This window comes from Periophthalmus magnuspinnatus, chromosome 6 (assembly GCF_009829125.3).
Source record: "Periophthalmus magnuspinnatus isolate fPerMag1 chromosome 6, fPerMag1.2.pri, whole genome shotgun sequence".
Classification (NCBI taxonomy): Eukaryota; Metazoa; Chordata; class Actinopteri; order Gobiiformes; family Gobiidae; genus Periophthalmus; species Periophthalmus magnuspinnatus.
Genome location: NC_047131.1, coordinates 2,160,991 through 2,185,503, shown reverse-complemented (window position 1 = coordinate 2,185,503; position 24,513 = coordinate 2,160,991). Strand labels below are relative to the sequence as shown.

At 38.0% G+C, this 24,513-nt stretch overlaps 1 protein-coding gene across 2 annotated transcripts in view; it reads left to right on the top strand.

Moving 5' to 3' along the window:
* Nucleotides 1-24,460, top strand: part of eps8l2 (EPS8 like 2) — a 29,481-nt gene extending 5,021 nt beyond the window's left edge. Inside the window, exons 2-21 of one of the 2 annotated variants that reach the window (XM_033968220.2) lie at nucleotides 293-343; nucleotides 668-714; nucleotides 9,783-9,847; nucleotides 11,489-11,650; nucleotides 12,020-12,169; nucleotides 12,267-12,346; nucleotides 12,432-12,532; nucleotides 12,658-12,728; nucleotides 12,794-12,920; nucleotides 13,572-13,660; nucleotides 13,740-13,814; nucleotides 15,347-15,495; nucleotides 16,344-16,485; nucleotides 16,580-16,614; nucleotides 17,133-17,223; nucleotides 17,300-17,404; nucleotides 18,945-18,993; nucleotides 20,399-20,561; nucleotides 21,394-21,526; nucleotides 24,184-24,460. In XM_033968220.2, coding sequence (XP_033824111.1) covers nucleotides 309-343; nucleotides 668-714; nucleotides 9,783-9,847; nucleotides 11,489-11,650; nucleotides 12,020-12,169; nucleotides 12,267-12,346; nucleotides 12,432-12,532; nucleotides 12,658-12,728; nucleotides 12,794-12,920; nucleotides 13,572-13,660; nucleotides 13,740-13,814; nucleotides 15,347-15,495; nucleotides 16,344-16,485; nucleotides 16,580-16,614; nucleotides 17,133-17,223; nucleotides 17,300-17,404; nucleotides 18,945-18,993; nucleotides 20,399-20,561; nucleotides 21,394-21,526; nucleotides 24,184-24,264 — 1,950 coding nt within the window. In that variant the 5' untranslated portion in view covers nucleotides 293-308 and the 3' untranslated portion in view covers nucleotides 24,265-24,460. Of the gene's footprint in view, nucleotides 1-292; nucleotides 344-667; nucleotides 715-9,686; nucleotides 9,712-9,782; nucleotides 9,848-11,488; nucleotides 11,651-12,019; nucleotides 12,170-12,266; nucleotides 12,347-12,431; nucleotides 12,533-12,657; nucleotides 12,729-12,793; nucleotides 12,921-13,571; nucleotides 13,661-13,739; nucleotides 13,815-15,346; nucleotides 15,496-16,343; nucleotides 16,486-16,579; nucleotides 16,615-17,132; nucleotides 17,224-17,299; nucleotides 17,405-18,944; nucleotides 18,994-20,398; nucleotides 20,562-21,393; nucleotides 21,527-24,183 lie in introns of those variants that run through there. The other variant, XM_055222366.1, reaches the window with a different exon arrangement.
* Nucleotides 24,461-24,513: the final 53 nt, after the last annotated feature.

The window sequence follows — 24,513 nt, the reverse complement described above, 5'->3', positions numbered from 1 at the left end:
ACAATTCTATCAACTGGATAAAAGTGTTAGAGTGAAGACATTTGGCTGCTCATCCAAGCGGTCTAGAATAGTATTACACCATGACTGAAGTAGTACAAGGACTAGCCCATGGAGGACAAAAACATGAATAAAACATATTCAGAATTAAAGTAATGTTTGAACTGTAAAGGACTCCGCATATCACTAGAAGGAGCTGACAGTTTGAGAAACACTGAAAAAAAACTTTAATCGCATTTTTGAACCATTTATCATGTATAATTTTGTATAATCCTGTGTACTCTTCCTGTTTTAGGTGGATGCCTTGAACCATGATTGCCGGGGGACCTCCGTCGAGGCTATCCAAGTAAGTGTTGTACATGTTTTTACCTTTCACATATGCGACTGTACTAATATCGACTGCTGCTAGCCCCAGTGGAGGTGGACGGGTCAGGAACCTCCAGCACACAGGGCCAGTGTTCTGCAGTGTTTACTTTGGCCTCTCCACCCTCCTCTCTCCCCACTTCCCCCTCTCTCCTCCCGTCTCTCTCTGCTTCACCTGTATTCCCATACTCGCAGGTTTTACTCTTTACCCATCTTAGTGTTGAGGTTCTTGTGTTTTGTGGGCGCCTTTAGGGTAGAGAGGTGGCACAATGAAGCGTAACCCGATTCCCTCTGTTTGTTATTGCAGTGGGGTGGCCCGCTCGGACAGCAAACTCAGCGCCAAGGCCCTCTACGGTGAGTGGAATGCTGTTAAGGTCTTATTTTCACATCAGGTTAGTACATGCATGCCACACCATCCTACTGGTTTTAACTGTTAAATTGTGAGTCAGGGATTAAATGGATTTTGGATTAAATTGGTGGCAAAGCGGCATAGCAAGAACGTCCAGAATTTGAGATCTTATTGTGTAGAGTTTGCACGCTCCTCCTTACCAGTCTGTGGGTTTCCATCAGGTACTATAGTCTCCCTTGTCAACCTACACATGCACAGTAAGCTTGTTTTCTAGCTATGCAGTACTTATCAAGATCATGAGAATTATGGGGGTGATACACATCATCTACCCACTGCTCCATGAGTTAAAATGACTTGCATTTAGATGATTTTTTGTTAATTATTATTTTTCACAGTATTTTAATTTTTGTCTATGTATGTGTACTGATTTTAACGTATAATGTTCTTAAGTCCTACCAAAGTAACTAAGCACAGTTTTCTCACTTTACTGGCTGTAATTTAAGCAGAAAAACTAAAATCGTTGACATTAAATTTATAAAATGAAATAAATTATCTAGAGCTACTAACAATCGGTGGTGGAGCATAACGAAATAAAAGTAGTGAACTTAAGTGCAAATGTTAGGTGTCTGTACTTTACTTAAGTACATTTTAAAGTGGATCCTTTTCACTTTTACTTCACTACATATGAGAACAGATAATTGTACTTTCTACTTCACCACATTTTATAACTTTACTGAAAAGTAAAGTATTTTGATTGCTGTTTGAGACAGCTGCTGAAAAAGCTGAGGGGTTTATTTTCAGCACGTTCATAGTTTGAACAAAACAGAAAACTCGACAGATTCAGTTGTTTTTGTTGAACAAAGAAGCACAAATTTGCATCAAAATCAACCTCAGCGATACAATCTGGGGTGAACTGACTTTGAATAGGGTCATTTGACTGTATCTCTATGTCATGTATTTTCATAACAAAGTATAAAATGAAGCGGCACATGCAAATCACGGCTATACCACCATGCAAATGAAATGTGTGGGAGCGGCCACACTGGGCTGTGACAGTGGAGTGGACGTGTACAAACCAGATACTGATAAGAAGGGCCAAGGTCCTGCTACAGACCTGCCCCACAGGTAACAAATGGTATTCCAGTGGCCTCTACCTCTGGTCTGTCTCTATTCTCTGTCTGTCTAACATAGTGTTCTCACGGTACTAAAATGTCACTGATGTCAATGATTTTGATCCTAAGGAATAGACTCGATACTCGGTACTGATTCCAAGGCCATGATGATAATTTGTTGTTTCTTTATTTAGAGAAAAGAATGTGATTTTCAACATTAAGTCATCGTACTTTCTTTTATATTACCATGTGTTGTTATATCTGTGTAATCCCTTAGTCATTCACGTAAGTTCCACAGTGGAATATTAGCGTATACTAGTCTATGTGTCTTATACTTCTGATACAGCTTAACGTCATTCTAAAGATAGTCAGGAAAGGTTAATTTCTGTCCTGTGAATATGACTTTTTTAGTATCGATACCTGCTCAAATGAATATCTAGTTTTCATACTAGTTTTAGTATCGATTAGTATTTGATTCTTGATACTTTTGCCAGCGTCTATGTTCCAGACTTGAATGTGTTCATAGGGAGTGTCTGTTTTTATGTACTCCAGCACTGGGTGGAGAAACCAATGTCTGTGGGTAAATAAAGAGGGCATTTAAAAGGTAGAGGAAAAGTTCTGAGGTGGTTCTCAGCTTACTCAGACTGCAGACGGCACCCTCCCATTACAGAGCCACAGCAGTAATACTGACTGTACATGTAATGACTATACTGGGGTGCTGGGTTAGACTTTTTCAGCAGGTTAAGTGATTGGCTTGGTTGTGCCTACTTGGCTATATGTTTCTTGCTGAGTTTGTGGTGAATTCTCTATGAAATTTAGGAGCCAAAATTTGATAGTAAAATGTGTTCGTCTTGTGTCAGTCTTGAGATTTTTAATGGTTATGGTTGAAATAGCTATAATAAACTACTGAATATGCTCATCAAAGTGAGATATCTGTCAGCAGACAGACCATTAAGCCGCATGACAAGTCTAGTGAAACTGCCGCTCCATAAGCTTTCAGAAAGAGAGAAGAGTGAAACATAATATAGAGAAGTACAAATAGACCTAGTCAAATAGGTAATCACACAGGAAATAATATAAATACAGTGAGTTTTTAGAGTTATACTTGAAGAATGATTTGAATACTTAATTATGTTTATGAATGTGAGTTATAGTACAAACAATATTTTTCATGTATGCTTCAGAGTCCTATTTAAAGTCCCTGTATGTAACCTTTTTGCCAAAAAATAGATTAAAATAAAGGCATTTAATTTTGTGTTTATTGCACTGAGAAACATGCATCTTTACTGTGACCGTATGACTCTTTAAAGTACTTTGACTTAAAGGTCCACTGGCTCTGAATGAGCAGGAGTGTAATATCATCATCAAGTATCGTTTAGCTAAGGAGAGTCTGGTAAGTTGATGTTGTTTAGTTACTGTATGACTATAGGTTGTATTCATGTGACATTACAACACTGTAGAATCCTTATAGTTTAAAATTGAGCTGCAGGACAATTTCTATGGCAGAATTAGCGGAATTAACTGTCAGACTGTAGATTTATTCTTCTAGTCATGGTTAATATCTCTGTACTTACTGGGCATATCTAGGCTATATTAAAGAAGACATATAGTGATGGAGCCTGCTGCATAGTTATAATCTACACCTGTGGAGTATTATGTAATAAAGTGCAATATTCATCTAAAACAACTTAATAAATTAAACAGGTTCGCTGACCTCTGCGGTGCCCAATGGGAGCAGATGTAAACGTCATTAGAATAATAGGTCTGCTTTAAACAAAAACTGGTACAAAGTTTGACGTCTTCTCTGACAGCACAAATAAACAAAAGTGGGATTACTTTTTCTCAATAGTTTCAGAGAGTGGTGCCATTGTTCAACATCAAAGACATGATTGTTGCCAGCTGAAAATGTGTAAGACATAAGATGAATAAGCAGGAACAAGTCTCTAACAAATAAGAGTTTAGACCTGCATGATATGAGTACATTTCAGTCGGATGAAGAACTTTCTGTTGTTGTGATGTACTACTTATTTTCATGCAATCACCTATTGATTATGGCAATATCCAGTATTGCAGTATTGTTAGTTTTGCGTCCCTAATACATTTCAACAATTGTCAATTATCAGTTATGTTATTTCATCCAAAAACATCCCCATAGAGTTATATTTGCCCCTGCTCTCCGTCTGAAATGATGACGTCATCATATTGAGAACATGAATCCATCCTGTAGATACATTTGTATTCCCTTTGAGTAATGTGTTCAAGCTATTGTAAAGTCCGGGCTATGCATGTTATAAACTGTTGATTCCCTGAACAGCCCATCTGCTGCTAAGTGGCTCTTATTGCAGGCTGCTGCAGGCTGTGAATTGATTGGCACAAATGTCAGTGCTTAATAATACATGAGGGGCTCCACTTTCAGAGCAGCACCTGACGCCTGTTGTTCACCTGTGAAGTCTCTGCCCCAGAGGAAGTGAAAGAAACAAAGGAAGGCAGAGCTTACGTCATTGCTGGGCCTGCACTTTGAATAGCTTTCGGTTGTGGAGGACGTGACAATATTAAAACGCCACAGTCATCACAATATGGATGAAATATTTATGGTGATACTGTGTATGGCTGCAAGAATGATATAATATTAATAATGTGGGCAGACTGTAGAAATTCTGTAATTCTTTTAGTATCTTTTAGCCGTACTGTCGTCATTCAAAAGACTAGACATTTCTTATGTGTAATATATGGGTATCAGCGACGCTGATATTGTGGTGTGTCTTGCTCTTTATCATTCAGATGCAACAATAAAGCCTTTGACCCAGAAATCAAGGTATAGTACGTAACTTTCTAGAGGTGGAAAGTCGACTGCATGGTTCCAAGGAAACAGAAAGTTAAAACCATACTTTTACATTCTTCATGGCTCAGTTCAGTATCAGTTTCATGCCATACTGTGGAAGATTTGTGGAAGATTATAGCCAACTTTTCCATGGAAACAAGCAGGAGAAAGCCCTCGTCCAGGCCAAATAAAAGTCTATTTTGTGGAGATAAAAGCCCATTCAGAGGTACAATGAATATATATATATTTGAGCAAAAATGTTACATACTATGTCTTTAATGTGATATTGATCAAAGTCTGTGATATTATTGAGTATATAGACACATTTTACATCCATAGCTCACACGCAGGTACACTTGACCTGTTGAGTTTCCATGCTTCTCGGTGACATTACATTCACTTACATCCATTTCCTGGAGACTGATCCTGGCCTTAACCACAGTCACTACTCACCTAATCTAATTTTGACTCATGTCTGAACTTTAAATCATGTTGTTGATCTAATAATAAATGAATTACGTAATGGGGACCTGATTTTTGTCCCCGTAAAGAAGGCAGGTCCTGATGAGATTATATCAATGTTTATTTAAATGTGATAAAGTCCTGCCTACATGTTGACAGTGCAGTGGTCCACTCAGACAGCTGGGGGCATTTGATAAGTCTGGACCTTGGACTGGCGTTTGCTGCTTATACATTATCTATATCGCGCTGAATTGGGTCAGTGAACACAGCATTACTGTCAGTGTGGAAGTGGGAGGGCTGGACTAATCAGGGTTATTTTGATGAATGTATGTGTGTGTATATAATTGGAAAAAAAACTTTGTTGATATTAAGAGAAGATCTGGATAATTTTGTATCTTAAAAGGCTGATATTTTTACTATTCTGCTTTTATTGAAGCTAACCTTGTTCTTGCAATATTAGCCATAATTTATATACAGTGGTCCCTCGTTTATTGTGGAGGTTACATTCTAAAAATAACCCACAACAGGTGAAATCTGCAAAGTAGTCAGCTTTATTTCTTACAATTATTATATGTTTTGCAACTGTAAAACCCCTCACCACACACTTCACACACTTTTCTCAGACAGGCGTTATCATTTTTTCACATTTCTCTCTTGTTTAATTAACTAATAATGACTCTCGTACATTTCACAGTTCCTCTGACTGTGGCCGTCCTGGCATTGCTCCACTGTAGTGTCGATCCAACATTTATGTACATTTTTCTGAACACATTCTGTACTATACAGGAGACACGGCACGGAGGAGACTGATGGACAACGGTCTACAGTCCCTCAGCCAATTAGGACGCAGAACACAATGCACGTTCATGATATGCTATAAAAAAGCATGTAAAAATGCATAAAAAATATCGGCAAAACAGAGAAGCCGCGAAAGGTGAACCGCGATATAGCAAGGGAGAAGTGTGCAACTTTTTATTTTTTATTTGTTTTATTTCGTTCATAAAAGATGATAAGGCATCAACAGTGCCATAAAATTAAACATTCAAGAAAATGAATGAAAAGGAGTGCAAAGAAGAAGAAGGAAGATCTTACATGATCTTTTATTCTTCAGGTGACAATATTGCCGGCTTGTCCACACTTTTCTTTTCACTGATGTTTACTGTGGATTTACTTCTTCATCACAGTTCACACTGTAGAACGAGCAAACACATCAAATATAATTTAAGCTCTGGCTCATATCACATATACACACAAAACTTCACATGAATGCACGGAAAATATACATACCACTTTGGCCTGCGAGTAAACAAATTACTGAACCCAAAACTTTATATTTAACTTTTCAATTGTTTCTTAAATAGTTTTCTGTCCAGTAAGACTTCACATTAGCGTAAAAGGCTGAACTGGAAAACAGGAAGTAGTTTTCATGACCTTAAACTAGACTTATGATAAACCAACCATTTACAGTATTATTCCAAATGAAAAATGATCACGTTTATGGTCTTATGAATAATTAATAAATAATAAGAAATTAAATATGAAATGTATAAAAATTAAACGAGTCAAGTAAACTGACTTGGTTCTGTGCTTTAATCTGATTCACTGTTGTGTTGGCTAAAATACATGGAATCATCTTGCATCATGATTAATGTGACCAAGGATGACTCTAGAATTGGTCCAGTAGTGTTCTCGTAGATCTGGAATTTCCAACTCTCTTTTTAGAAATCTGAGCGTTCCAGTCTTGAGACAGTTGTCATCTTTGAGGGAGCAACTCTGGCCTTACCCTTTAGGGTGCACTGCACTTCTCCTGAATTGGACACAGTTCTGAGGTATGTGCACATGCTGTAGCCGGACATACTACCATCAGGAGAATTGTGTAACTCATACCGCTGGACTTGCTTGAACATCAGTACGACAGTGTGGTTTCTTTCTTTTCGTGGCAAAAGAGTGAAGATTCAGCGATGAACGCAGGAGTAGACCTTTGTTTTTTATGTATGTGTATATGCATGCGCAAATGCTAGTGGCTGGCTAGCTCATCTAGTAAGGTATGTGACTTTCACACGGGAGACCTGGGTTCAAACCCCACCTCCAGGGTGTAAACATTTCCAAACAACATAACAGTGTACGCTATAGCATTTTATATATAGCATTAATCATATGAGAGAACCATGTGACTGTTACAGAGAAAAGGGGTGGGGCTTAGCATGTAGCACGTGACTGTCACAGAGAAAAGGGGCGGGGCTTAGCATGTAGCACGTGACTGTTACAGAGAAAGGGGGCGGGGCTTACCAAGAATCACGTGACTGTTGCGAGGAAAAGGGGCAGCGCTTGCCAAGAATCACATGACTGTCTCGGAGAAAGGGGGCGGGGCTTACCAAGAATCACGTGACTGTTGCGGAGAGAAGGGGTGGGGATTAGCAAGAATCACGTGACTGTCACCGAGAAAAGGGGCGGGGCTTAGCACTTGACCGTTACAGAGAAAGGGGGTGGGGCTTACCAATAATCACATGACTGTTGCGGAGAACAGGGGCGGGGCTTAGCATGAATCACGTGACTGTTATAGAGAAAAGGGGCGGGGCTTACCAAGAATCACGTGACTGTCACGGCAAAAAAGGGTGGGGCTTACCAAGAATCACGTGACTGTCACAGAAAAAAAGGGGTGGGGCTTAGCATGAATCACGTGACTGTTTCGGAGAAAGGGGGCGGGGCTTACCAAGAATCCCGTAACTGTTGCGGGGAAAGGGGGCGGGGCTTAGCATGAATCACGTGACTGTTACAGAGAAAAGGGGCGGGGCTTACCAAGAATCACGTGACTGTAACAGCGAAAAGGGGTGGGGCTTACCAAGAATCACGTGACTGTCACAGAAAAAAGGGGTGGGGCTTAGCATGAATCACGTGACTGTCTCGGAGAAACGGGGCGGGGCTTAGCATGAATCACTTGACTGTTGTGGGGAAAGGGGCGGGGCTTCGCATGAATCACGTGACTGTTACAGAGAAAAGGGGCGGGGCTTACCAAGAATCACGTGACTGTCACGGCAAAAAGGGGTGGGGCTTACCAAGAATCACGTGACTGTCACAGAAAAAGGGGTGGGTAAACTAGTATTTTCCAATTTGGCCATGGGATCAACAAAGTATAAATCTGTTCTTATTCATTTAAAAAATTTAAAAAAAGACTCCTGGCTCAGCTTTGTTGGCTGAGTTAATGGGTGCGGGGCTCAGGCAGTTGCACTGGAAGAAGCCACAACTTAGAACAAGTATTTTTTTTTTCTCATTTTCTGAAAAACTTGTAAAACCCACTGTGTGGCTACAAAAGTGTTATCTACGCAAATTACCTTGGTATAGAACTTATTAAAAAGGTGAATAATGCCCATCATTTTACTGTATACAGTATATACCAGTTTAGCCATTGCCACAGCAACAACGTTCTCCTCTATCCCCGCCCCTGCTGTCTTACAAATTGTTTGTACTTTGTAAGTGAAAAATGAAACTTGTAAGTGTAAAAAATATTTATCTATTTTTATTTATCAGTATACAAATAAGTGTACAAACATTTACACATTCAAACTTTTTGGAACAATTGTACCTTCAGATTCAAGAATCATCAAAAAGTGAATGCATTGTAAAAATGATCCACAAAGTTGCAGAGATCACCTTAAGCTCCCCTTTGATATGGTGATAAAAATCTAATTGTGATCTCATCTCTGTGACAATAGTCTATTTTAATCGTGATTCCCTGCTTTTTTGTTTATTTAACTCAGCGCTATGGCCAAAAACACTTTGTATCACCCACTCCTCCTATTGGTCAGCCTCCGTCTGAGATAGTGACAGGTGAATATAACCAGCTGCAGTTTAGAAACAGCAGATAGTTTTTTTGTTCTCATAAAGACATATAAAAGACATTAAGAAGACATGACTCGTGATAAAATTGAAAATGTGATATGATTCTAAGAATTATTTTTTAGCTTATTGCCCACCCTTGTGCTAATTATATGGTACTTTCATAATAAATATACAAAATACATTTCCACAAATGCTGAATATGTATTTTTTGGCACAGTACTTTAATCTGCGAAACTGACCCAACACCACTGCACTATTTACTATTTTTACTATTTAACTATTTACTCGCCTCCATCTCAGTTTATCAATACACGACTATAGAGTCACGGTATACACTATTGTGATGTCATCTGAAACCCAGTGATTGTTCAGCCTTTTACTGTCTGTTATACAGCCGTGATGGGGAGGACTGTTCAAAATCTACTTCCTGGTTTGATATTATAATAGGCCTTATACTTCAAAGTGCCATACATAAAAAAAAACTGGCTCATCTTTGACCCTGTGATAAATCTGTGTTTGTGGTTGGCGGCAGATGGGCCGGTTTAATTTGAATCAGATGTGCATGTGTGATATGAAAATAATGATTAACTATGGATAGACATATTGTCATAAACTTACTGCTCTGAGAGTGTAATCTAAAAGACCTGGTTTGACCCTGCGGTTCAATCATTTACATAGTCATTTTTCTCATAAAGACGTGCACTTCCGCATCACCACTGCCCCATTCTCCCTGACATAGGCCAACAGCAACACTCTATACACAAAGGGTTGGTGGATGGGATTGGGTTTTTAAATAATCATTTTTGTTTATTGACATTTTTATTTTCCTTGTCAATAGAACAGAGGAAGAAATATTCCAACTCCAACTGTATCATGCAGGAGACCTCACAGTACCATGTAGAGGTAAGCAACCTATTTTCACATTGTTGTATGTCAATCGCTCGCACACACATGTCTGCTCGAGCCTGCTCCTGTCACCTCACTCTGCTTTTTTTCTTATTTTTTACTATTTTAAACTCCAACTCACAAGTAAATTTGTGAAATTGCATGGAAATATAATGTGTTCGAGCGAGGGAAAACATCACTTCTCTGTGTATATTTGGGCAGATGGAGTAAAAGTATTGGCTGCAGTGTTAAACGTAAACTTCATTCTAAAGGGGATGTTTTTAACAAACGTAATGACAGTGACACATCATGCTTTTTCTATACTGTGGTACACACTTATCATCATATCGTCCAACTCTAATACAGAATGTTCTACTGTATGGCATTTCACCTACCTATCTCTATGGAGACATCACCATGTCAAGTTACAGATCAGATCTATGGAGAGGTTACCCTGCTCAAAGATTGTGTGATATCAGGGTAATTTTAGCCATTTAATATAAGCCGGATAGGTAAGCTGAATACCATAGTGTGGATCATTTCAAGCAAAGCAGTTACATCTCCACGGAGATGAGCAGGTAACACCTTTAAGTGTCATCTTTACTATATTCATCTGATGCAAAGCTAGTTTTTTTCTGAGTGAAATTTAAAATATTGTTTGGATTGTGAGATTTTGTTTAGCAAGTGCAGCTTAAACAAATACAGCGAATGTGGTTGGTGCATGTGACACAAATGACTGTTAATATAAGACCAAATATACATATTAAATTACTGGCTTTTGATCATTAAATTAAAAATACTGTTGCTCCACTGTTATCATTGGACTATGTTTTGTATGCGTCCTTTATTAACATCAAACTGTATGCTGATGTCAGAATTGTGATTTGATATGCAATTATGCCAAAAAATGTCCTCTACGACCAACAACAATGTGTCTTCAGTGAAAACAAAAAACATGTATTTATATAAATAGCAAATCTAATCACAATACTCCAAAAAAAGTGCAGCCCTAGTATGTGTCCTTTTTGTCAAGTCATTTATAGCAATTTGGGGCTAAACATATAACCTTCTATTGGCTTTAAAGCTGAGTTCTTAGAGCTTTTAACCATGTTATAGCTGGTTCTCCTTCTCATTTACACTCTCAAAATTGTATTTGATGTGATTTGTGCAAGTTTGAGCAAACTTTAATCGCTTATTTTGAAGACACCATATTGCCGATCACCCCCCTTTTTCATCACTACTAGCATACACCTGCTCTGTACGTACTTCATTCTCCAGTTTTACTTTCTTAACCCGTGATACTCGTAGGATTCAGCAGCATCACGTAGTCATTTTGGTACAAATGAAAAAAAACAACAACAATTGCTCAGCGTGATGTACAGCTATCTATTGGAGGGGCTGAAAATGTCACGGCTCTTTGTTGTGGTCACGTTCATGGTGACGTCTTCTCCCATTGGGCACCGTTGGGAGTCAATGGACTTGTTTCATTTTTACGTTGTTTTAGATTAACTTTGGTATTTGAAATGTGGAAATTTTAACATAATGATCCACGGGTGTCATAGATTATACCTATATAGCAAGCTCAAGCACAATATGTTGGCTTTAATGACAGTAACTCTTGGTTTCTGAAATATTTAAATGATAACTGTCTCTACACAGCACCTCTCCACGTTTATAATGGACAAAAGTGAGTCCATTGCGACAGTAGATGATGCCATAAAGAAGCTGGTTCTGCTGGACACAAAGGACAAGATCTGGACTCAGGAGATGCTGTTGCAGGTGACCGACCAGGCTGTGAGGCTCCTGGACTGTGACACCAAGGTACTTCTTTTACATGATTATCAAATATCCTACTAATAAAACAATATTCCTTGGAGTTTTAGAACATTTGATATATTAGTTTATTTTTATTATGATCTACAATATAACTGACACAAAATTACTGTAAATATTTTTATATCCCACATTTGTATCCCAAATTGTAACACGTGGGTACTTCTTCTACAACTTATTATTGTCTCCTTAATTTTCTATTTTTTGAAAACTAAGGAGACAATTTTTTAATGATGCTCCAAACCATGTGCTTTTATAGGCAGAGGATTGGCTGTAGACCAAGCTGATCTTTTAAGATTTAAAATAATTGAATCTTGCCCTAGTGCCTTTTCTGAATGTTGGTGTTTTTTGTTGAAGGAAGAACTGGAGAACTTCCCTATGTCCACCATCCACGTGTGTCAGCCTGTGCTGAACCAGACGCGGTACCCGTCAGTGCTGCTGCTGGTGTGTCAGGACCGCGAGCAGCACCACCCAGATGTGCACTTCTTCCACTGTGATGAGGTGGAGGTCAGTCTGACAGTCCGACCACTAATACAGGCTCCACTGCAAATAGTATGTATGCTACATGTGTTGTGTGTATGCTACATGTGTTATGTCTCCTCAGGCTGAAATGGTCCATGCTGACATTGACAGTGCCATTGGAGACAGCAAACATGGCAAGAAAATGAGGCTGCAGACACTCAAGTGAGAACACAGTTGAACTTAAGGTTCTATGTGATGTATGTGGTCAGACCATTGCTAATGGTTATCTGTAATTCTCTGATGTCAGAGTGAACCAGGAGAAGATGAAGCGACACAGAGAAACCATCCTCCCTCCCTCAGCAAAGACCCCTGCCCCCAAAAGTCACGTGGCCGCCTCCAAATTCTATGGTGAGTACACACCCTGTGCACATCTGTCATTTGGCTTTGATCACAATTTATATGTTACATTTTAAAAAATTATAATCTATAATAATAATAATAATAATAATATATGATATATGATTAAATCACAGACAGAAAACCCTCTTCCTCCAGTGAACCTGAGTCTCGAGAGAACCTGGCACAGCTCATTGAGAAGGATGTGGTGCGTATGTCGCCTGCACAGCTCTCAGATTTGTGGATCTTTTTAAACAAACTTTTTGTCCTCAGCAAATCCTCAACTGTGCCCTGGACGATATCGAGATCTTTGTGGCGCGGCTGCAGAAGGCTGCGGAAGCCTTCTCTCAGCTCAACCAGCGCAACAAGAGTAAGAAGAACAAGAAGAAAGCTCCAGCAGGTCTGTGGCTTTCTTCTGCTCTGCTCAGTCACTGAGATGGTCTGTATTATTCTTACGCTGTCTTTGTCTCTCTGGTTCGGACGCCCTCATGTATCTGCGGACTGCCTCTGCAGTAATATCTTTAAAGCAGTATTAGTACTTCCACACACTGCTCAAATGAATACTTAATATAAGTTGAAGGTTTTGTTTCTGTATTGTGTGCTGCTACTGGGGCATGACCTGGTGTCAGCAACACCAGGTCCCTGAGTCTGCAAACCTCTGTAGTGGATGACATGTTTTAGTAATAATATGTCTGAACAGTCGAATGCGGTGCTTGTTTGCTGTGTGTTCATCCTATTTGGCTGTTATTTAGTGGCCATTATGTAATGAACACTTCAAAGGGATTCACTTAATTGTGAGAATCCCTTTCTCAACTTTTGCCCCAACTAATGCAAGAGTAATTTAGTGAACTCAATTTGGGTCCACAAGTTGAGAAACAGTTTGAATCTGTTCGCGTTGCCCATGGCAACCACATCTTTATAAAGTGAAACATTAGTGTCTGTGCCTGTGTAAGAAAAGTATACTGCCCTGTAAGGTCCATGTATGGTCATGTGATCCTATGTGGTGGGCCATGTGATTGTCTGTATGCTTATTTGGTGTTGTTGGTTGCAGAGGGCATGTTGACTCTGCGGGCTAAGCCTCCATCTGAGGCAGAGTTCATCGACAGCCTACAGAAACTCAAACTGGCCCTCAACCTCCTGGTAAAATTTTTCAGCTCTTTCACTTTGCTCTTTTGTCTTGCACCATCTTTTCATTGGTCTGTCACACCTCCCCCTGCAGGCCAAACTGAAGAAGCACATACAGAACCCCAATGCGGCTGAGCTGGTCCACTTTCTGTTTGGCCCTCTGGAGCTGGTGAGTCACACACACAGACAATACTTAACTTCACCAGAACAGTGGAAAATCACAAGTAGTGCCTGACTGCTTTTGTTGACTGAGATTCTGGATTTTAATAGTGAACAGTGAGTCTTTTGAAGTGTGCAAAAGGACAATTCATCCATTTGAATGACAGTCCTTTGAACATGTGTGGGGTTTTTTTTCCACCATAGCCATAGGGTAAACAGAATGGGAAAGTATAGCTTTTGACACAGATTCTGTGTTGTTTATATATATATATATATATATATATATATATATATATATATATATATATATATATATATATATATATATATATGTATATATATATCTTATTAGTCTCTCATTCTCTCTCAGAAACAATAATGGCTGCAGTGACAAGAGTCTTGCAGCACCAGGAATAAATTATATAATTTGGTGTACAAAGATTATTATTTGCTAGATTATTGTATGAGAAATAAACACAAAAAAAACAACTGTGAAACCTATGATGTTCCACAGTATGACATTAAGCTTCAATTGCAGATGTTTTTACAGCTCAAAAATAGCTCAAGGCAGGCCTGCTTCTCCACAGATCTGACCTGTAGCTGTTAACTGCTTGTCTCCATTGGTGGTTTTCAGATTCTATATGTGGTGATGTCATACTCTCAGATGGGGCAAGAGCCTGGTTTCTCTATTGATTTCATTATTTTGTATTTTGCCATGAAATATTTAAAAGGTAAATTCAGAAATGTTGAACTTGACGATTTCTATTATTGACTAGAGCCAAGAACTCACTGTATTTTATCTGCTCCTCGTCTGTACAAAATACATACCATCAGAAACTCAGTGATGGAGACAGATCATTTCAGTGTCATACTGTGGCATATTCCAGGTCATACACCTTTGAGTATATAGCAGTTGGTATCACAGTTCTAGTCCAGTTGAAGCAGTGTGTGCATAAAAAAATAGTGTGTCAGTATGACTGATGGGTCACTTGATCTACCTGAAACCTTTGGACACATCATGATAAGGCAGAGATAAACCAAAATGACATAACCAGGCCTGTTTCTAGGGTGTTCTATGAACCATTATTTTAGTTGGCGACTAGTCAAATGATATTTTTTGGATTAGTCAACTAGTTAAACGATTATTTCTAATTAGATTTTCAAAGCACATTTTTTATGAAATAAATTTTTTAATATGGTAATTGAATGCTTCTGAACGACTGAATACTATTTACAAATAAAGTCTATTATTGATGAAAAGTTGAAAATCTGAAAATGTTTGTTTGCGCTTTTGATTTATTAATGTCACTGCCTTTTCCTATAAAAACTCTTTTCATGTGTGTTTCAGAGTCCATATAATCCATATAATGATTACAACTATCAAACTACTTCTAATATATATATATATATATATATATATATATATATATATATATATATATATATATATATAATTTTTTTTAATGGTTGACTAGTTATGATTAGTTAATTAATGATTGTAGCCCTGTTTCTTCACAAATGAGTGTGTGTGCTTTGGCCCAGGTGCTACAGAGCTGTGGCAGTCCAGAGCTCGCGCGCTCTGTCATTTCGCCTCACTTGTCCAGAGACACAGTAGACTTCCTCAGAGGTCACCTGACACCCAAAGAGATGACAATCTTTGAGCTCCTTGGAGAAGGCTGGACCAAACCCCGGTACTTACACATTCAAAGTGCAAGTTAGAGCTGCAAGATTAATCGTAATCAAATCTAAGTCGCAATTTGAAAGGACGCAATTAGCAAATTGCAAAGGCTGCAGTAGTTGAAGTACCATCATTTACTCCACAAGCAACAAAATATTCTGCAGTCCTATTCTGCATAAAAACTGCTAACCCTGTTGTTTAGATCTGCATAAACATGTTCTGAAATGTGATTCTTGTATAAGTTTCTCAGTTGGTCAGTTCAGTCTTTTTGTCAATTCTTCTGGACACGTTTAACGTTTAACATTCATACATGTTAAACTTTGAACAGGATCCTATTATTAAAACATCCTATTATTAAAACATAAATCGCAAATCTAATCACAGTGCTTGTCTGAAAAATGGCAATTAGGTGTTTTCCCCGAATCGTTCAGCCCTAGTGCAGGTGAAATATTCAGATTAGATGGATGCAGTGAATAATATATTCTTGAGCCAGTGACTGTATATTCTGATAGTAAGAAGAGCTATTATGTAGTATGTTTTTTTTTTCTGGTATTTAGTAATAATCTATCATATATGTAGGTCATTATTTATTATTTATTGTTCTCTGTGAACTTCTATATTGAGCTGTAACGATTTGATAATACAAACAGGTCAACTGACTTCCTGCTATCGGCCGCACCTCTTCAGTGGCATTTTACTGCAAACAGCAAATTATCATTGTCATTTACTCTGGCATTTACTATGTTATATATGGTTTAATGCAACATATTTGAACCCTATAAACCTACTCACACACTTTAAGGAAGGGTTTGCTGGTAGATTGCATTAGTGTTTTTAATCCAACCTGTTCTTATCCTTCAGAGCAGAGTGGCCGCCGGACCTGTGTGGGCCCCCTTACTTCCCTGTGTTTCGAAATGGTTGGAAACCTCCAATGGACCATTTCAGGACGGCTCCGTGGGAAACAGAGGGGCCGGGTCTGAACTACAGGAGACCCTCAGCGAATGTAAACATATTTATTATCATATATGTCTATGCCCACTTTGTTCTCTATCCCTGCCCCAAGAGTCTCACACTAAGCCATGTATCTATTTTCACAGTTTTATGGAACACAATCTTCAGGTTCTTCAAATGGGTAAGTGCAAATATGTACTGACATCTATAATGGACTTCAACAATGACTGCCCACTTTGAGGTTCCAAACAGTACATTTTCCATTCATTTTCCCAATAGACCTTCTGAAAATAAAGAAATAAATAAAAGTTTGGGATTTATCATCTATCTGGTAATTAATGACCACAAGAAATTTTAAACAAAATCTAGGAGATATATTTACATTGTTGACTTGTTTTGACTGCTAGCTGCCAGCCATCTTCAGAACTGGAAAAAACTTTTTTTTTTGGAAAATCAGCACCACAAATCTGATTAGCTTTTGTTATACCTTTAAATTCTTAATATTTGATTATTAGTGTATTGGGAAAAGGAAAGGGGACTTTACTTTTGGAAAATCAACAGGCTTTCACTGTTGAGCATCATAAATACCATTCTAATTAGGGTTGCACAATATACTGCTAAAGTATTAATATGGCAATATTAGCTATCATAGTTCTTAACAGCCCTAATTTTATTAACCATAACCATTTTACTACATAGATCTCACTCTCGTAAATATGCCAAAATTTGCTACCATTTTGTGGCTCGAAATGCCAATGAGCTCTCAGTGCTGAAAGATGAAGTCCTGGAGGTGAGATAGCACTTACAACCACAGTAGATATAGTGGTTTGTAGATTGAATGGCTTATGTGTTGTTTGTTGTTGCAGGTAATTGAAGATGACAAACAGTGGTGGAAGTTGAGGAATCGCAGTGGGCAGGCAGGTTACGTCCCCTTTAACATCCTGGAAGTGGTGGATGAGCCCGACGTACAGGTGACCCATTCAAGAACTTTCTGTTCGTTGTGAAATTTATCAATTTATTTATTGTCCAAAAATACCAAGGCTGCAACACAATAAATAAGATCTCTTATCTTATTTATTTATACGATAAGATAAAAATATGACTTCACTGATTTTACAGTACAGTTTCACAGTTACTTATTATTTCACAGTTACTTCTTAATACAGATAGAGAATAAAACTTTACATGCAATTAAAGGCTAGAAATTCCCCTTTGATAGGTTTTTTCCTAACTGCAAATCACTTTCCAGAATTCACATCAAAGTTGCCTTTACAGCTGTTAAAATACACCAAAATACAGGAAATTTTATCTGTTCTTTTTCTATTTTTCTGGGGGAAGACTCTTAGGCCCCCTCCCACATGTACCTCCTTATCATGTACTACTTAATCTGTAGCTCCCATAGCTCTGGGCTCATCACAAAAGCTGTATTACATCAGTGGCTGTGTTTTTTTCATATGCACTCAAAATCTGACTATTGAGGGATTTTTGGTATTAGAACATTGTTAAAATGACATGTAAACAGCAAAATCATATGAATTCTGGCAGATCATGATCCCTAAGATTATTCCCATCAGTAAACAAGGACAGTGTCATTTAGATCAGGCCTGTTTACTCCTAAACACAGACCTGTGAATGTACTTGTCTTGGTAGAAAAAAAATCAAATGCAGGAGTGTAGTGAGAATTTTTTGCTTGAACTCTTGTGCATTAAACATTAAATTATATGAATCTATTGCAGTAACAGGGCAGATGTTTATAATTGATATTCAATTGTAGCAGCTTTTTCACATTTCATTAGTTTCCACTGACACTTTCAGCGCACTGTCAGAAGTTCAAATCATGTGACATCATCTGCATAATTTCTCTTGGGAATTCAGGAAAATGTACTTCCATGTTCAAAAATGCACAAGCCGGAAAAAAAAACACACCACAAAAAAAATCACAGCCCAACTTCCACACACGTGACCAAATTCAGCTGACTTTTCACTTTTCTTTTTATCTGAGTTCTTTGACTTTGAACATTGTTATATTTAGGGGTTTACTGTCAGTTATCCTCCATTCAACAGATATCTTTTTTTTTTTAAATTGTTGTTAATTGCTATGGCAACAGTTTTCTATTTTTCTTTATTTCGGACCCAGGGACAGAGGAATTGCTGGTTTATTGCTCAGCTGACAGGAGTTTTCAATGGCCGTTTGTTGATGGGTGTGAGTAACTGTGTTACAAAAATGCATTGATTCATTGAGCTCATTAAAAGCAGGACTGAAAGATGAACAAGCCCCAGCCATTCTTCTATAGTGCAGGTTGATTTATTTTATTTGTTTTTTTACAATAGAGTAATAAGGAAGTCTAACACATAATTAACCTCTCGATACCCTGAGAGTAAAGGTTGTAGCTCAGCAGTGAGAGTGGACACACCCTGTGCTGTTTCACCCATACCTTTGGCTTACACACAAAAATGTTGATAGACAAACCAGTTTTTAAAATAATAGATACTGGATGTGTGTGTTTGCAGGGCTACATGCCACCCCTGACTCCTCTGAGTCCTGCGCACAACCCCACAAGTGAGTTTTTAACACACATGTTCAATTCAGTTTAACTGTGTACAGACCAAAATCACATTATTGATTGTGAGAATAGTAGGGATGGTTTGATATTAATTTAATTTTTTTAATTCGATATATTTATTAATCCACCTAATATCTTTTACATATTGCTGAATGACCTGGGAGTTGCTAAACTGTATTTTGTTTTTGTTTTTTTTTACCTGATAAAGACAATAAATTAATCTAATCTTTGTTTTCAGCTGATGCTGATATTTGATTGTCTTGCTGTTGTGGCTGATAACCAATATTTTCCACTATGTATATCATTATTTAAAAATTTAAAAAAGTAAAGTTATAGTAAAGTTTACAAATTAACGTTTGTAAACATTTAAACAATGTAATATGATGTGTTCTTTTTATGATGACTGACTGTGTGAACATGCAGTCACCTTTATTACCTTTACTGCTTGTATATTTCTATTAGAAATGAAAACAAGTTGCAAATATTAAATCACTCACAACAAATATATGTAAATAAAACTGTACAATAAATATACATCAACATGAAATAGGAAAAAATCAAGGAAAAAACCAACAGATGAAAACAAAGTTAATATCATCCATATCAATATCGGCAGGTGATTCCAATACACTGTTCCTCCCTTCTCATCCAGTGTTCAGAAAATTCGGTGGCACTTTATTGATACTTTGTAGTGACATCACCCTGGGGGTGTTCTGCATGGAGGTCTATAGTGGAATGCTCAGCATTGTCCATAGTGACACCATGCACACAGCCAAAAAAAATCATATTGTCTGAAAACCTAAGAAAAATGCAAAATGAATTTAAACTGAAAATTTCCAGGAGCCTGTTATCAATCTAAGCATTCATGGTCCTGTTTAAGAGTTTGAGTTTCAACAGAAAAGATGAAAGTGTCTCACTGAAGAGCAGTTGGCTAATGTTAGCTAGCATATGGCTGTGATGTTATGTGAGAGAGACTTGTTTAATGGCACAAATCAGCTCATCTGTTGGAGTTCCAACTAAGTCGCTTCTTTTTAATCAGATTGTGTTAAAATTACGCTCAGATAAAAGTCTACTAAAACCTCAAACAGAGCAGTGCCTAAAGTTAGCATCACACCCCCAGGTAGTGTTGATGACATCAGCTGCAAAGTGTCAATAATATCTACACCTTATTTGCCTTGATAAAGCATGAATAGACTTCACTCATAATGAACATTTATTAAGAATGATTCAGGCTTAGTCACTTAATACCCTTAAGACCCTCATCATTTTTGGAGTTACTGAGCCGGTATCATTCTTAATAAACTATTTGTTCTTTAGTTATGCTTTATGGAGACTGTAAATAGTTTTGTTATTATAAAATGTTAAGATACCAGTAGTTTTACATTTTTGTTGTATTTGCAGTTATGGATGAAGTGCAAACCGAGTTGTTATGGGCAATTACAACGAGCAAAACACAGCCTGTGAAGAAGATCCACGTGCCACAAAAGCCTCAGGTTCCTCTGGCGCCTAACTCCAGCCCAGAGCAGGTCATCGACTGGCTCAACTCCAAGGAATTCTCTAAACCGTAAGTCTGCTTTTATAGGGATGGAACAAGATCTCACGCCACAAGACCTTGTGAGACAATATTGTGCACACAGGAGAAAAATGAAATTTGTTTCATGTGTTTACATTTGGACTAGTGTTATTAAAAGTATCAAAAATGTGATATTAATCAATATTGAAACTATTATCAAAACTATATTCAGCAAGTATTGTGACTAAAAAAGTCACATTCACAGGACAGAAATGAACCTTTCCTGAATATCTTTAGAATGATCTTGAGCTGCATCTTTCACAAGTATAAGACACATAAGACACATAGTAGTCCTAGTAGTACTAGTATACACCCATGGAGCACTATGAACCTACTGCACACTGAGGATTACACACATATAACACACATGGGAATATGAAACAAAGTACTACAATTTAATGTTGAAAATCACATACTATTGTCTAAATAAAGACTTTGTTTTTTATTATCACCGTGATACCTGAAGTATTCAGCATAGAGTCTATTCCTTAGTATCGAAATTGAGTTTGAAATTTTAGTATCATGACAACACTAATTTGGACTGGATTACACCTCTTGAGAAACTGTAGTTCCAAAAAAACAATGATACAATGAAAGGAAAAATATAAAATAATGTAAATAAAAAGTGTTGAGGCCCCCTACACACACTATTTTTATCCATCCCTCACTGCCCAAGCAAGTTCCTAGTTTTGTTCACTGACAATGGCAATAAAACTGTTTCTGATTTTGAAATGAAAAAAACAATATATTCCTGAGTTTTATTTCAATTAAATCAATCAGTTTAATGAATTTAATTGAGTGCATATTTGTTTCTTTTTTGTAGGACGGTTGAATGTTTGGGCATCTTGACAGGAGCTCAGCTGTTCTCTCTAAACAAAGAGGAGCTGAAAGCCGTGTGCGGGAAGGAAGGAAACCGCGTGTACAGCCAGGTGACTGCAGAGAAGGCCAAGCAAGAGGTTTGTCTGCTCCACTGCATCACACCAGTCCACACTCATTTTTCAATTATTCGGTCAGAAAGGAGAAATGAGTGGGTCAGCTAAAAAATAGGCATTTTTTGTTAAAAAGGCAGATTTAAGTTTAATCTGTCTTTATATAAATGCATTATTTCTTAGAACTTTTTCTGCTTGAGTAGTTTTTGCACTTGGGAATGCAGCGCAGGTCAGATACATAATAGTGGAGCTTTGGCCACGCCCCTTTTTAGTTGCCTAATCGGTTACCAGGGCAACAGTAGCTCAGTTGGTAGAGTGTTTGTCCACTGATCCGAAGGCTCTCAACATAAAAACATCATTGGTTGACCGGTCAGATCCACTGATCCGTAGGTTGGCGGTACACTGCGTACACTGATGTGTGAATGTGTGTGTGAATGGGTGAGTGGTTCCTTGTTGTAAAGCGCTTTGAGTGCCTTGAAGGTGTATATATGCCCATAATGTTGATCAATCACTTCACTGATTAGTCATGAACACTCCACCAGACATTTTATTTACACAATATCTAGGCATAAGGTGTACGTCCACTCCCTACTTTCAACACATGTTGATTTATTATTAAACCACTTTCACGTTTGTCAGTTCCGTATGTCAGTGCATGTACAAAATCATAATTAATTAATCTGTATTTTGTGAAATCTATTAAATACAACAGAACTAATATCTTCCCACCTTGACCTCGGGGTTTCCAGTCTGTACTCTGCACAGATGTTTCTGTACACTTTGGCTCCACTTGGTCATGACACTTGGTTATGGTTACTTTCCCTGCAGTATCTTACACCCTGCAGTTATGTGCTGGATTGTCTCAGGGGCCTCTGCACAGCCTACATTTTGGGTCTTGCCTGGTGTGGTAGATCTGGGCCTCTATCGCTCTACTGCTCAAGGCCTGCTCCTGTGCAGCCAGGATGAGCCTCTGTGCTGTCCTTCAGTTCAGCTCTCTCAAGCCATTGGTAGGATTTTTTGATATCAGTCACTTCAGTTATGTTCCGGTGGTACATCCCATGCAGGGGCTTGTCCTCTCATGATGGTTCCTCCAGCACCTCATCCTCTGCGCTCCATTGTCTGAGACATTCTCTGAGCACGTCATCTGTTGGGGCCTTGTCCTTGATGTAGTTATGGATCTTGGATGTTTCATCCTGGACTGTGGCTCTCACACTCACTAACCCTTGGCCTCCTTCTTTGCCTCAGTCTCAGGGTGCTGGATTTGGTATTTATATGTTCACAATTAAGACATTCTCTCTGCATCAATTAGTGAACTTACAATCTCACCAAAAGCAACTCTATATAGAGAAGTGAATCAGTAAAAAGGCAGATTAAACTGTCCAGTCACTCCCAAAACTCCAGCCAACTCAAGCCGTGCTTACTCCTTTTTGTTCTTGTCCACTTGAATAATTATATTCCTAAATAATTAATTGAGTATTAAAATCGGTTCATTATGACATCCTATACTGATAAATCAACAAAACTACTAAAGAACTGCATCCCTAGAAGACACCCATGTTACTAAATTAAGGTGCATATGACAAGTTACAGAGTACTTTCTCACTAAAACATATTTAACATAATTTTGTCATTTTCAAAAAGGCAAGGTAAGTTTATTTGTATAGCACAATGATACAAGGTAATTCAAAGTGATTTAGAGAATAAAAAAGACTTTAAAATCTTAATAGAACAAATCAAAATATAAACAATCGCAAATAATCATCATAAAATTAACATTAAAAGAGAAAAGTGCAGAATAAAACCCTTTCAATTATATGCACAGCTAAAAAGAACCGTTTGGAGTCTGGATTTAAACATTGTCAAAGTAGAGGCCTGTCTCACATCTTCAGGAAGATTGTTCCAGGTTTTAGCTGCAGAAAACTGAAACACTGATTCCCCATGTTTAGTCTTGACTCAGGGACCAGCAAGAGGCTGGTACATGAAGTCCTCATGGAGGACCATGTGATGGTTCATGTGGCTCTAACATGTGGGAGATGTTCTTTGGTGCTGGTCCATGGAGAGACTTGTTCACACAGAGCTGCTTAAAAGTCTATTCTCTGAGCCACAGGAGCCAGAGACCTGAGCACAGGACACATGTGTGAAGTACTTCCTGGTTCTAGTCAGGACCTGAGCAGCAGTGTTCTGGATGTTCTGTGTATCATTTTACTTCCTGTTTGGACACAGGTAGCAGATGTGACTTAGGCTACATAGAGGTAATTACTGTTACCTAGCATAATGTTAACAAGGACCACAATTTGTCTAGATTGCACAACAGTTTTGATTAGACAAATAAAAATAGGTGAGAACACTTTTACTTTGTTAGGTTTATGTTTAATTTGTCAGAAAAATGCCCTGCTTGGGCGTAACTCTGCATTTTGGATTTTGAATCATGTGTGGATGACAAAGGTAGAAATATTCTGTTTTAGAACTCTCCACGGCATCTTTTTTGTAACTTTCTTCACAGGTGTTTCATATAAACTGCCCCATTACTGATGTAAAACTATCACAAATATTTACCACAATAATTACTACTAGTAATAAAAAAAATGAAAAATGGTGGTATGCGCTTCCATGTATTCTGTGGACTGTGTTGTGGCGCCCCATGGTGGTAGATCACATTTTAAAGTCTAGTTCTGTGTCTTTAGCAGAGCAACAGTGGGACTTCTGAGCTGCAGGAAGTAATGAAGAGACAACAGGAAAGAATCAACTCCAGCTCCAAGGACTGAACCTGCACAAGTCCTGTATATTCTGACTGTATATTTATTTATATCAGTGTTTATGTAATTCTATGGTGTAAAAATGATTAACAGTATGGCTCTGTAGAGTGATGTGTGCGCGTGGCCGATGTTTATAACTGTATGACCGGTTTATCATAATGCAAACCTCTATCTGTGCCACAATAAAAACGCATATTTTTAATAATCATGTTTTTTCATTTTTTTATTACAGCAGCAAAAATATATTCCAACAATATC